The sequence below is a fragment of the Callithrix jacchus genome, chromosome 2 (assembly GCF_049354715.1).
Source record: "Callithrix jacchus isolate 240 chromosome 2, calJac240_pri, whole genome shotgun sequence".
Taxonomy (NCBI): domain Eukaryota; kingdom Metazoa; phylum Chordata; class Mammalia; order Primates; family Cebidae; genus Callithrix; species Callithrix jacchus.
The window spans coordinates 98,249,505-98,264,044 of record NC_133503.1 but is presented as its reverse complement, the minus strand read 5'-3'; the positions used below and the strand labels follow the sequence as shown (position 1 = coordinate 98,264,044).

The 14,540-nt window shown below is 38.9% G+C and overlaps 1 protein-coding gene across 12 annotated transcripts in view; it reads right to left on the bottom strand.

Annotated features, from left to right (window-relative positions):
- Positions 1–905: 905 nt before the first annotated feature.
- The window catches only part of NREP (neuronal regeneration related protein), a 28,683-nt gene continuing 15,048 nt past the window's right edge, over positions 906–14,540 (bottom strand). For 7 of the 12 annotated variants that reach the window (XM_054252063.2, XM_078365061.1, XM_008991706.6 and 4 more), the window contains 2 exons: positions 6,949–7,026; positions 906–2,641 (listed from right to left, as the gene is read on the bottom strand). In XM_054252063.2, coding sequence (XP_054108038.1) covers positions 2,516–2,641; positions 6,949–7,026 — 204 coding nt within the window. In that variant the 3' untranslated portion in view covers positions 906–2,515. Of the gene's footprint in view, positions 2,642–6,948; positions 7,027–9,770; positions 9,890–10,044; positions 10,185–14,540 lie in introns of those variants that run through there. The other 5 variants (XM_078365058.1, XM_054252064.2, XM_054252066.2 and 2 more) reach the window with 2 other exon arrangements.

Below are 14,540 nucleotides of genomic sequence, written 5' to 3'. Positions count from 1 at the left end.
CAAATTCAGCTCAGTAACCCCCCAATTTAAAAGTTCTTCCTGCCATAACACACATATCAAGACCCAAGATTTCTCAGAGAGCATCTGATGCTCACTCTCCAGAGGCTGAGCTCCCATTGCAGGGGCAATGTTACCTTTAGCTCCTCTTGTCTCTCTCTGGCTTTAATCTTAGAGGTCTGTTCCTTAGTCTCTGTTGAGGTGAAACTGCAGTATCTGAACGCAACCAGCCAAGTAAGCAACTTTAATACAAGCCAAGTTAAAGTTTCACTTCCATAATGGACAAGGAGAGACCAGAAGACATTTCTCATGCACAGGGAGTGCATAAATCCCCTGAATTGCCAGGTTTCAGGGTCACATGAGACCTCTAGAAGGCTCTGATAATCATCACTTTGTCATCTTGTAGGTTCCAGGTATCTGGGTACACAAGAACTAAGCCTTAATGACTTTAAATTCTGTCTCAAATTTTTATCCTCTTACAAGTTTAAGCTTTTTGTCTGAGTAAAAGTGCAAATATTCCATGAAGAAGTGAGGTCAGATCTCTTTTGGCAGGGATAAAGAATACCGCAGAGTGGGTCTTAATGGCAAGGAGTGAGAATAAGTTTTGAAGTGTATGGGAATGCCTTGGAAGGGAGAAAACGTGTAGAAATAAAAGGATCTTGGTCTAATTCTCCTTTGTGTCCAGAGGCAGCTCTGCAAATATCATCTTAATGAGCCACTGCCTAGCCCCTAATCTCATAAAATCCTCAAAAGGGAAAACGCATGAATGGCAGAGCTGATTCTCTCTTTTGATATTTGCCCTTGGGTTTGCTGGCCTGACTTCTGGGGCTCTGGGAACACATGAATTAGCAAGAACCAGAGAAGGCATTCAAAAATAGTCCTCTTCAATGATGAGCCAAATCAGACAGTTACCTTACAGCTTGCATATTTATTGAACAAATACTACTAAAATAGCTAAAATACATTGGGTACTTGTCATGAGTGCATCAGTAAAGATCACATTGTTACAAAAGCCTGCATTTTCAGCAGTACACAACTGCAATTCTACATAAATGCCACAGATGCAGAATACTGTTTTCTTGCTCTATTTACACAGCTGATATACCTAATGAAGGAGGGAGAGGAGGAATGCACAAGAAACTCAGGCCAATGGGGGAGCAAGAAGAAAACGAAGAAGTGCAGCGCATGCGTCATCGGTGTTTAACAGTCAGAAGCGGAACAGTTCAGAACAAGGCCTGCCCTGTCAAAAGAAGAGCTAAAAGACAGTTATATAAAAATTAAGGTGGGCTTTCAGACTGGCTAACACAACAACATTCCATGAGTAGATGGTATTTTATTTTTGTTTATCCATTTCATTGGGAGCAAGAACAAAAATGTAAATCTACACCTTGCTTATCAAAATTGCCAAAAAAGGAGTGCTCTGCCTTTCAAAAAAGTACAATTATTTTGGAAAGACATTGTTTTCCAATTTAGTATTTGGAGAGGATGTCATTTTCATATTCCTACTCAGATGCCAGTGTTTTGGATTTTTTCAGGGGAATTTACTTAAAAAGGTTTTGCTCTTTGTTTCCCCAAATGTCCTTTCAAACAAAGAACCCAAAGAGACACCTCAAAATGCCTGTAAAATTATTGCTTTTCTTTCTCTAAGTCAGGCAGGCGAGGCTACGGAAAGGAAGAGATTTGGTAAGTAAATTACAGTTTTGTGATTGCTCCCGCTACCGTGACTGCATGTCTGTAAGTGCCAGCCAACGAGACATCGTCTCTCACACTCTGGTAGCATTTACTCAACCTACAACACTGAGGGAGAAAGCCACACTGAAGACACAAGGAAAACAAGTCAATCCAGTCTAGAGAACAACATTCAGGGAAACAGAGTACCAACACCTTCTTAGAACATGGAAATAAAAAATAACTCCATCAGAGCTACCTCGCCAAGGAGCATGTTGAAAGTCCAAAATAGCACCATTCATCAGTGTCTCAGGTCCTGTGGCAGCATCTCGGTCACTTACCACAAGGAAACAATGAGTTTCAAACTACTTCTATACATCAAAAGAGTACATGGATAAAATATAGAGATATACAGACAATTGATGAACATAAACTACTAGGTTTGTTACATCTAAATGAAAAAAAAAGGGGGGGACTCTCAGCCTCTGCAAGAAGCAGTCGGGAGCTGTGTGAGTGAGTGAAAAGGCAGGAGTGGACCGGTTGTGTGAGCGCGGTGGGAGTTTGAGTTGTGGAAGACATTGTTGTAGCGAACCAGGCCTGAAGGCCCACCTGTAAGGGTTGTAAACGTGGATTCACAGTGTGAAATTCTGAGCGTTTTCACTTGAGTCAGAATGATTAAAAACTGGTTTGATGATACCTATTTGTCCACTGTAAATTCTCTAAAGCAAGGCTCAGAGTCCCATAGTTTCTTCTTATACTTGATGATTTACACAGAAAAAAATCCCATATATGATACCATGACCTCATCAATACCCATACACCATATGTAATACAAATGGAGGTGTTACGATTAAAAAAAGTGGAGGTAACTGATTCTTGGGGAGCGGAGTTCATTGCTGCCCAGTGGAGGCAGGGAGGCAGCGTTTGTCTCATCATCCTTCTTCCGGTTCACTTCCTTGGGGACAGGAAGTCTTCCCTGCAAAGCAGGCAGAGCCACACACAAAAGACAAAATTAGTCATGCTTCTGAAACCATTTTTTAAAATTTTGCTTTTCCTGCCCAGACCACATTTTACTCTTGCTGTTGAGTTTACATATTAAACACAGTTCACCTGAATGTAAATATTAGGTCTGTAAGGAAATAGAGTAATTAAACATTGGCCATTTTTGCTTCAGTAGAATGAAGTGCTTCTGTCATGGCAGTGCCAGCCATGTGGGAGGCAGCATTCCCCAGAGTCAGGTTTCTGGGGACAGTTTCTAGTATCGGGTAGGGACCAATCTTAGACTAGGTGATAGATACTCACAGGAGTGTCAATTGATAATTTTAAAAAAAAAAAGTCCAGTGGGTGTGATGAAGAGTCATGATCTATTTTCTAATAAGTAATAAAAATATTTAAAACCATCTCAATTTGCATAAATCTTATGCTTCTTCTACATGCCACTGGCACATGCCATAAATGGGTACCAAAGATGGTAAGTGTCTGGGAGGGAAATCATGTGAAGGTGCCCAGACAGCAGTTGTAGGAAAGAGGGGGCTAGTGGGAAACCAAAGCCAGAAGAGAGTGAGAGTCAGCTCATCTAGACTGACTGGGGCTATTCTAAGTCTTTCCTCACAATCCTGATGAGTAAGGTTTTTTGTTTGTTTCTGACTAGAATAACTCAGTTTCAGTGTGACTGCTGATCCACCACCATGCAGCTCCCTGGACACACTGCTGCAGTGGCAACAGTAGAGAGGAGCTCTCCATGACAACCAGACAGCAGAGGCATGGTGAAGCTCACCTGCCCAGTGATGCACAGTGAAGGTCTTAGTTTACCACAGATGAATTGTATGCCCTGTTCAGGTATGAACGTAGTGAATATTTGAGATAGTCTTTTAGTTTTAATTACTGATATTGTTTTGGAAAAAATTATGTTTTGAGTTTAAAAGATGTATTTATTTTTTCTTTTTGTTTAAGTCACATGTTCTAACACGACAGTTTTAATAAGGCAATTTGACTAGATGTAAGTACTTGGATTAAAGGGATAATCTTACTTTGTGACCTATAAATTATCACATCTGAATTTCTTTCAATTTCAATTGTTTCAATTTCAAACAACTTGAAACTGAATATTTTCAGCAATCCAGGGGTGAACTAAATACAACAGATAATTCAACTTTATAAAGTCTTACTTAATATATAGATTTTTCTGTATTAAACATCTGGTTTGCTTCGATTTTGTCTCAGACTTTGAGAGCACACAACATTTCCTGGATATATATGAAATCTAACCATGAGGCACTTTAATACTCCAATCTTAGGCTGTGATTTTAGAGCTTGTTTTGCTATCACTAAATACCAATGGGACCAAAGCAGAAAATTAAATACAAATATAATTCACTACTCATACACCTTTAAGGCTCTAGATTCAGTCTCTAAAAGCATAATATTGGGTAGTTACTTGCAGTTGTGAAAATAATTTCAATGTTGGAATTTTGGTACACAATGCCAAAATTAAAAAAAAAAAAAGGACATCTACTGTAATCCCAGTGTCTTTAAAGTAGTGCTACCATTCTGACCCCACCTCACCTCCCAGTCAGTCAACCAGTTACCATGGTTCAGGATAGGACAAACTTAGGTTTTGGACAAATGAAGAGTTCAATGGCTGTTGATTGTTAAAACCAAAAGTTGGTCAATGTTAACTCAACAATTATACTCTTGCCTTGTGTAACCTTGCCTTAGAACAGCTCCAGTTAAAAAAACAAAAAACAAAAAAACTCCAGTTCACACTTACTCTGTTTGAAAGTGAATACACAGAACATTAGTGTATCTCTCTATTTAAATCTCAGTCTCAGTACTAATAACCCTCTACCTCCATGAAACATACATAATAAAACAAAATGAAGAGCTGAGGATTTGGGAAGAGGCACTTCCAGAAAAAAAGAAAGTGAAGATTATTTCAGATTTGAATTTACCGTTCTTATTATTTTTTCTGTTTCAAGGTCCGAGATACACATTTCTTCATTCATTATTCATATTCTGAGTGCCTACTATGGCTGGAGTACTTCATTTGATTTTAAGCTTAGAGACTGAAACAGAAAAACAGTCCCAGCCCATCTCACCCTTCATTAACTTGCTGTGTGGAAGACAGTCATACAGACTGGACCCTAATGAGGCAATGGTAGTAAGGCCCACAGGGAAGTGTGTGCTGCTAAAGCAGCCCGAGGGACAGAACTCAACATGCCGTCGGGGTCAGGGGCTCCTGGGGAGACAGAGTTCTGTACATCCTCCCTGTGGAGTCCTGGATTTACTAGATTTCAATCCGCTTCCCCTGATTGATTGTACTCCTCCTCCCCCTCCCACTATTTTTTTTAAATAATAGGCTTTCTGCCCCCACTAAAGGAATTTTAGGCTCCTGAGATAAGTGGAGGAGGCATTTTGAAGACGGGACACAAAGATGTCTTCTTAGTCCAGAAGTCAGACCTTATAAGAATTCAAGCCAAAAAAAAAAAGTCCATCCATGGAGAAAATAGTTCCTCTCTCATCCAGCACATATTGTGCCTACAGAACTGAGAGATTTGAGTAATTCAAGAGGCTAGGGGTTGGGGGCAGATGTGTCCAGTGGCTCCCACAGCCCCGCTGTCCTAGAAGTCATGCCAGTTAATGTGCCTCAGGGTGGATCAGCCCTTCTGACGGATGACTACTAGGAAATTAATTCCCAGTTACTCAATAATGTGCTTGGGACCAAGTTAGTCAAGTTTATTTTTCCTACAATTATGCAAAGATATGCTTTTCTAGAAGGAAACTTCTGGAAAAAAACCAAATACACTATGCTTAAAATATTATTCACAAATTTAGAGAAGGAAGAACTTAAAATAGCAGAAGACCAGAATACCATGATCCACTTTGCCCACCCAGGGGAGCATGTCTTTCTTTGTGTGGGGCAAGACCTAGCACCCCAGAGCTGGCTTTCTAAGAGTAGGGGGAGGCACCATTGATTATATTGAGGAATTATGCCTAGTCTTGCCCCTATGTCATCAGTATCAACGAGAGGACCTTTGGATGCTTGAATGAGTCAAGAACTAATGCAAAGGCTAGACCTTGCCTTGTTTTCACATCTTGCCCTCAGCTCCTTAAGAGAATTATGCCCTGATCTGGCACAGTGATGTATGTCTACAGTTATACTGCTGTTGCTGTTGGTGTGCTGTTGGTGAGGTGTGGGTGTGTTTTAAGGAAAGCGCTACTATTTTAGCTCTCTTCCACTCCAACTCTACAAATCAGTGCAAGTTTAGTTCAGGCAGGGCCAAACCATTTTGTTCACCTACTTTGCTGCCAGTGATTTCAACCTTGACCTTCAAAAATACTCTGCAAGATTAAAAGTGATTTAAGATTGTTTTCTTTCAGTGCAAACTGCCAGTTGATACAACCTCTTCAGTTTCTGCCTGCCTGTGTAAGATAGGCAATTGTTGAGACTATTTAGTATAAATAAAATAATTGCTTAAACATTGAAATACTAGTAATAGCTGGGGGAGACCTCACCATTAGTCAATTACACTTTTAAATAGAAATTTTATTTTCAGTGGATTCTATTTTTCTTTATTAATTGCAAAATCAGCAAGTCATTGGTAAAAAGAACACTCTTCCTGCCTGAGGTCAAAAAAGTATTTACCCTAACAGGCAAAGTCCAATATCTAGTAACAACTGGTAAATAGTTGTTACTGTTTGTTTCAGAAATTATGCTAAAATCAAAAATATAAATTTTACAGATATTCTTCAGACAGAGAACTGCCACACCTATGATGTCAGAACAATGAAACCATGTTTACAAAATGTTTTTTAGGCTTAAAAATTAGAAGAAAGGAATGTAACAGTTTTTTGTTCCTCCCATTTTGCTTAGTGGATAATCTTGTATCAGACCTTCAGACATTATTAGCAGACAATTATGTCATCATCTTATACTTTTAAGATATCTTTTAGTTTGATCATTGTATTTGAGTTTGTCTAACCAGGAATGAAACAGATTTAAAAACTTGTGAAGTGTATACTTGATAAACTGATTCCATGTTTTAAATGAAAATTTGCTTTTGATTTATCAAGAAAGGAAGACAATGTGAACTTTAAGTCATAAAACTTTAGGATATTTTTAAAAAGTATGTTATTTCCAAGGTCATCATAGTGTCAGATTAATAGGTTGTTATAGCAGCCTATAATGGATGTTAAAATGAAAAAGGAAAAAGCTCTGATATTTTTAAACAACTGTTTCTATATTGAAAACAGTGTTAACAAAATGGCATCTAGGGATCTTACCTTAGGAAGCCTTCCCTCCATCTCCTTGTTTGGAAATGGTTCTTGATTGATCCAGACCAACAGCTCTGGGTAATAAACCTATGGAGACACAAAAGCATACACATTCAGATTAAAACCAGGATCCACTCTGAAACCACATGGGATAAGCTGAATGAGCTCAATTCTCCTCAGTGGTCACTTACTCCCAAATGCAACTTAGAGCACTGGGGACACCATTAAACTCTTTCAAACTGTTAGTGTGCTTCTGAACACACACTCCACTCAGGAGAGTTTCAGCTCCACGTCTTCCAAGATGAAGTCCAATAAACCAGAGATATCAATCAATGTTATTTTTAGCAGGCAAAGTAGCAGCTTAATGATATGTCTGGCTGAGTCACTAAGTCACCAGGGAGGTCTAACTTTCAAAGCAACGTATGATAAGTATCCTTGCAAAACTCCATCAAACAGTGTTACGGGTTTTTATTAGAAGGCTAAAGATTATGAACAGAGTAAAAGAGGAAAGAAAGCAGCCGGATTCTCTCCAAGTCCATGTGGCCAGTGACAACACATTCTGCCCAGCTGCCTGAAACAGCCAAGTGTCTGAGGGAGGGGTGGGAGACAGGTGTCATCACCATGAATGATTCAGAGAATACTAGCTGATGAATTCAGTGGTGGGAGGGGGTGGAGCGAGGGAGTGGAACTGAGTAACTCTGCTTTAAATATACAAAGGATGATTAGCACAAGGTTGCTGACCAGCTGTTCTCCATCTTCAGTACTGACAGGCATGAGCCAGGAAAGGCCTTAAAATTACAACTAAGATTTGGGTCAGCTCTAAGGAAGAACTTAGCATAAGAACTGTTAAATTACTAAAAGAAATTAGAGAAAAACTGTAAAATATTCTTTAAAAAATTTAGAAAGAGAATTCAACAGCCATCTGTCAGGGCTAATTCACATTTAATATAGTCCTGATTGAAAGCAGAGTGAAATTAGGTAAGATTCCCTCCAGATCTGATTCTCCAAGTTCTGTAAATAAGTGTCACATTTAATAAACAATAATTAAGAGTCACACCTCATTAACAGATTAACAGACTTAGATGTCTGTTTAGAGTTTGCTTTTGGAAGCTCTAATTGAGGTAACCTAATCATTGAGTTGACTGTAATGCTTGGTATAACCGGATCAATCCACTTGGTCAGGGGATCTAGGGTAGGAAATGGGGATGGCTAACTGTGTTCACTCTTTGGAATGACTGAACAGTAACTATCTTTGCTCTACACCGGTGACATTTATAGCACATCCTAGCTTACAAAACAATTTTGCATACATTATTTAATTTGTCCTAAGCCTATATATTGATTATTAAACAAATGAAGAAATTGAAACTCAAAAACGTTAATGACTTGCCCAAAGTCATACAGGCAGTGTTAGGTAGGACTGAAACTCAAAGTAGGTTTCTAGATTCTAAACTTCATTAACTTCCACTATCTTGCTGCCCTCGCATTATCCCAGAATGCAAATCGCCTACCGCCACTCCACTCCTTCAGAATTACACCAGTCCACATCCACCTCCCATGTTTGGTTCTGAAAGAGAGCTCATCCTGCAAGAGCTGAACTATTTTCTCTTAGGATTGGGTCTGCTTTCTGAGCCACGTGGTTCCCCACAACCCAACCACCTTACTTTTCCACATATTTCCTCTCCTCTGCCCAGCTCCTTCAGAAAGTATTCCACCATCTGCCTTGTTTGGGACAAGCAGCCATTTCTGACATTTCCTTTATCCAGGAATGAGTGAAGAAAACACAGTAACAATCTCAAATACACAGGCTTTTTTCAAGACTTATAACAAAGTCACAGCACCCAAAGTCCCAATTTGGACTTGACTTTAGGGGACCCCATATTTGAATCTACTGTTAAATTCACTTAATATAAATGGATATAAAATGATTACATTTCTATATTACCACTTTAAAAATCATATTTTAAGTACAGTCTTAAAATATTAGTGAGAAATTAAGCTCTGTTGGAAACCAAAAACGTTGATAAAAGTACATTAAACACTTTGTAGACATAGAAAGCAATGAAAAGCAAGGCCAAGTAAGTATTGTCATTCTTGCATTCTTGTGCTTTTCTGGGATGTTCCATTTTAATGAAATGAGACTGCTTTAACACTTAACTTCTAAGCATCAATACTAAAATCACCCAAGCCTAATTTGTAGGGGAAAAGAGCTTGCCTCTCAGAAATTATTACACCTATTCTAACAATCCGTTGTTCCAAGAACTCTCCATTTGCCAAAAAACAAAAGAAAAAAAAAGCCAATGACTTTTGCCAAAGAACTCAGGCACATGAATATCTGACAGCAAAACACACATGACCAAGGAAACTTTCTCCCTCACTTCATGTATGTTACATTGACCAAGGCATTTTTTTTTTTAGTATTAGGCATTTATAGCACATTATTTAAGTTTTCGAATCATAAAGTAATCAATGTATACTTTTAGAAAAATGATCATTGCTTTGGCCTTGTGGTATTCTTCCAATCGCCTTCAAAGTCAGAGCCTCAAGCCAAAAATGGAAGGGACAGAGGAGTTTCAGTTACATTCTTAAAACCTGCTTGGCTGGTGTCTAAGAACTCAGCATATCCCTAGACATAGTATCTAAAGGAGATATTTAAGCTTATTTTTTAAAGCACAGTTAGTTTTAAGAAACAGTTGTAAATTACTAAAAATAAAAACGTTACATCGTTGTATCTATCTGCATTACAGCATTGTTCTTTCTTATACCTGCAGTATTTTGAGACCCTAAAGTGAAGGGCTTAAAGAAAAGATCTATTGACAATTGTTAATTACCTTTGCTCTCGAATGATTCAGACCTGACTTTGGGTATTCCACAAGGGCCTCGACTTCCATTCCATTCCCAGTGCTGGAGGTGGAGAATGGGTGGTCCCAAGCAAAAGGCAGTTGCCTTTCTGTCAAAAGCAGGCTCAGTTGAAATGTACTGTATTTTCTCTGCCTCTTCTCATCAGAACATGTTCTAGTCTACTAGCCAGGTTCTACTTTTGGCAGTTAGAAGTCAAATCAAAAAGTGGCAGTCAGTGCCGCTTTTCAACTTCAAGTTTCTTACCAGCCTCTGCATTCAGGCAGCAAGAGTTCATGAAATAGTTGCAATGTGCTGGACGCTGTTAGGTTCTGGGGATTGCGAGAGAGAGAGAGTTCCCACCTTCTAGAAGCTCAAGTCTGGGGGTGGGGCAGGTACAGCAGAGGTGATCTAGCCACAAAAATACACTTTTAAAAATGTGGGTCATAGGCTGATTTGTATCAACTTAGAATTCATATTGGGAAGTCCTAACCACCAGTACCTCAGAATGTGATTGTATTTAGATACAGGATCTTTATAGACGCAATTAATTTAAAATGAGGACATCAGGGTGGCCCCAATCTGAAGTCACCCATGTCCTTCTAAGAAGAGATTAGGACACAGACACACAGAGGAAAGACCATATGAAGACACAGGGAGAAGACAACCATCTACAAGCCAGGGAGGAAGGCCTCACAAGAACCCAACCCTGCCAAGGTCTTGATCTCAGACTTCGAGACTCCAGATTGTAGAAACTAAATTTCTGTTGTTGAAGCTGCCCAGTCTGTGGCATTTTGTTATGGCAGCCCTTGCAAACTAAATACAGTGTGCTTTTTGAGTGCAACAACAAAAAAAGAAATACACAGGTTATGTCACATTTAATAGCTGCTAGAACAGGTATCAACAGACCAACGAACCAAACCAACATTTAGCATAATATCCAGTAGTGCTGTCAACATAGGAAATGGGGTGGGAGTGAGCACATCTGGGAGGACGTCTGACGGCTGTCAGATGCAGCCAGGGAAGATGGCTGAGGGATAAGTGCATAATAAGCTCCATGCTGGCAAGTGGCCCTGCGGCCAGGAGGTCTTCCTGCAGCTCCCAGGGGCCACAACAGTAACAAGACCAACGTAAACCCGTGAGTTTCTGTGCCCTCAGTTTTCTAACCAGTTCAGAATAATTAGGAACTGACAGTTACCCCATAAATGAAGCTTTTGAGTGCTGATAATATGAGAAACAGAAAACATAAGTTGATCTATCTTTCTAGAGTCCATCTGTGCTTTGCTGACCTGTAAAGCTGCCCATTCTTCTTGGTACTCATCAACAGACACTCCAAACACAGACACGTGGCTAATACTGCTTTCCATTCATCCCGTCTGAATTCATGTCTGTGTTTTTCATTAACTTTCTTCACTAAATTTTCTCTCTATTGTAGTTTTGGTGGTTTGCATCTCAAAAATTTTAAGTGTTCTGGGTATGGAAATACCTCAAAACTGTTGTATTAAACAAGTAAACCAAAGTTTGCATTAATCTTAACAAAATGTATGACTTCTTTTAAAACTGTTTTTTTCATGTATATAATAAACAACTGGGTTTTTTTGCCCAAATAAAATCCTCAAAACCCTCTAGAGTACTATTCTTCCAGAAATCAATCAGAAAATCAGAAAAGCAAGTCATACCTTCAACAATTGAGAAAACAAAAATTTCGTTTGAATTCTGGGAAATTTTGAGGGTTTATACTTGTCATTTAATAAATTGGTTGATGCATATTTTTCTATAATGTTACATTTATCTCACTGACAATTAGGTTGAAAAACAACAGAACATCATCAAGAACCACGCTGGTTTCAAATACACTAATCGTGACATATGTATTTAGATATTCTTGAGCAATTCTTAGGAAAAACCAATTTTATGCTTTTGAGTATAATATATTTAAATATGACTTATAGTGCAAATGTGCTATTTCTTACTGATTCTCTTAAATGCCTTGATAGTTGGGTACTTAAGTTTCAATATTCTATCACCGCATACAAATTGGAAATACAATACTCAGGGTTTTGTCCTTCCTTCCTCCCTTCTTTCCTTCCTTTCTTTCTTTTGAGGCTTGTTTAATTCTTTGACCACTGTGTCATGAAAAATAACTGCATTTTTTAAAGTCTATAATTAGCTTACCAGTAATTATTGCTTAGTATAAACTATTATTAATAGCTGACGACTAGTGCTCCAAATTAGAAAAATGTAGGAAAATTCAGAGACCCGTCCTCCAAGTTCCTAAAGAATATGCAAAATAGATAATTGCTTAAATTCTTTTTCGAACAGCTTTCAAGCTTTTCATTTCAAAATGTGTTATTTTTCAATGGCATGGTCCACATACAGAATCAACCTAAAACTTCTCTGACATGTTTCCCATCACTTCTATACTGCATGTAAAATTCGAATCAAATCTACTTATTACCTGTTTCTAAATTTGTATTTTCTTGTTAATTTACTGTCTTTATACATCCTTTTTTCAGAGGCTAAATACACCACACACATAAATGCTGCTTACTTCATTAGTTAACATACATTTTCAGGAATCTGCCATGAAGATAGGTTGCATGGTTTCGTTGTTAACGACCATAACTGTAATATTATTCTTTATCCCTGATGGGGTCCTATATGGTTAAAGGATGCACACACAGCTCAGCTCCTTTATAACTTAACAGGATGGGTATCTATCCCCTGCAATTAGGAAAGCGGACTAGGGCAGCAGGTGTCCAGCCTACATAATCAATTCTTTCTGCAGCAAAGGGGTATATTTCATAATCCCTCTGCTAATTAAATAGCATGTGTCCATATGCATACACATTTTATTCTGCCTAATTGGCCAGGAGGCTGTGAAACCTAGAACTGTAATTCAAGGAGAACTCACAGGCATATACATACACTTCCTTTCTGAAAAACCCTTTGAAGTGGTGCTATAAAGAATCTCCCTCAAAAGCCACTCTGCTCCCAGGTGTTTACTGGTCATTTGAGAGGGCCAAATGTAAACTGAAACCATAAATGAGCTACAAGGATAATTTTCTCTGAACAACATTACATCAAAGATTAGATGGTGCCAAAAGATGTCTGTGAGACACTGTGCTGTCTCTCTAGAGACGTAGTCTTAGAGATCTGCCTAACCTTGTGAATGCTGCTTGGAGAAGCAGCATACTGCGGGGAACACACGTTGCCACTGGAAGACAAAAGGTAAGCCTGAGGAATGCTGGGCCATTCAGATAATGTGTGTAACCTCTGCACATTCTGGAAAGCAGAATAAAAGTGCTGGGGCTTAGGTTGGCAAGCATTCTGGCTTGGGAGCTAAATGAAACATGCCCTGACCTAATTTAAACACACATACACTGGAGCTGGCTGTGGTAACAAAGGATAATTACAGAGTATGCATTATGAACACCCAACTACTACACTCTATAGTCATAAATGCCTTCCTGCTAGAAAGGAAAGGGCCTTTGTGGCTCCTGCTGACACCCCTTGAGTTTCACTGCCTGATAAGTCCTTAACATGTACAAATAGAGGCTGGGGGAGGCAACTGTGTCTCAATAAGGAAGACAATGATGGCTCACTAACTGGTTAAACCCATTGGCATTAGCTTCGCTTTGGGTGCAAAGTCCCACTACAGGCACAGAAATATTTTATTATTATTATGCCACAGATTATGTTACTGTCCAACATTACATGTCAGGCAGGCGAAAGATTTACAATTCTTGACTTTGTGAGTTGGGTGTCTGAAACAAGCTTTTCAGACTTTAATAGTGAAATCCTGTAAATTCACTCTGCTCACTGTGAAGCCATCTTGAGAGGCCACTGATGAATATGTGGGAACCTGACAGCTGTGGAATTTTATTTCTAGACTTCAACTAAGCAGAGAAAGGAAAAGGAAATCTCCTCACTGGCAACAAAATGAAAGTGTTTACATGTGAAATTAATCGTTAGCACAAAGCACTTTCACAGTCTCTCTGTTCCACAACATAATATTCTGCTTGTTTGGCTGCTGAGTCTTTTAAAATTTTATTTCTAAGAATAATAGCAAATACTTTCAAGGAGGGCAACAAATCAAGTCAGGAGCCAGCCACAAAAGGTTAACAGAATTACCCGACTTTTCTTTTTCACCACTCCTTAAAACCATTCATTACATGAGTTTTCTAGGCTTTCATGGTACATGGTTCAAGGCCAGGCACAGCAGCGGCCAGCTAATTGAACACAGAGGTCAGCTGCAAACATTTATGTTGTGCAACGTAGCATTCCTCTTATCCCAGCTCCATTCCTTTCCAATAAGAGCACGTTTAGCACAAAGCAATCCACCTAAAGACTCCATAAATCCAAAAAAGGGAGTCACTGATCGAGGAATTCTCAGATTTCTGCCAAGGCACCCTCCCCTGGACTGGAGGTCAGCCTGGTACAGTAATCAGAGCCAAACTGTGGACTGGACTCAAGGAATAAAGTTCAGCACTTCAAATCTTGACTTTTAATGGGCAATTTTTCTTTTCAGCAATGAAGAGAAAGTACAAATAGCTGGTAACAGCCCAAAGTAAACAAGGAGAAAAAGTGCAATAATAAAGCTCAGATTCGAATCGTATAAGCAGTATGTAAATAGAGTCTTTCCAAATGAAGAGAAAAAAATAAAGCAGCCTTTTTAAAACTTGGTTTGAGATTATACAGTTGTGAGTGAACAAGAAAACAAAGGCCACAATACAAGATAGTTCCTCTCTTTAGCGAAGAAA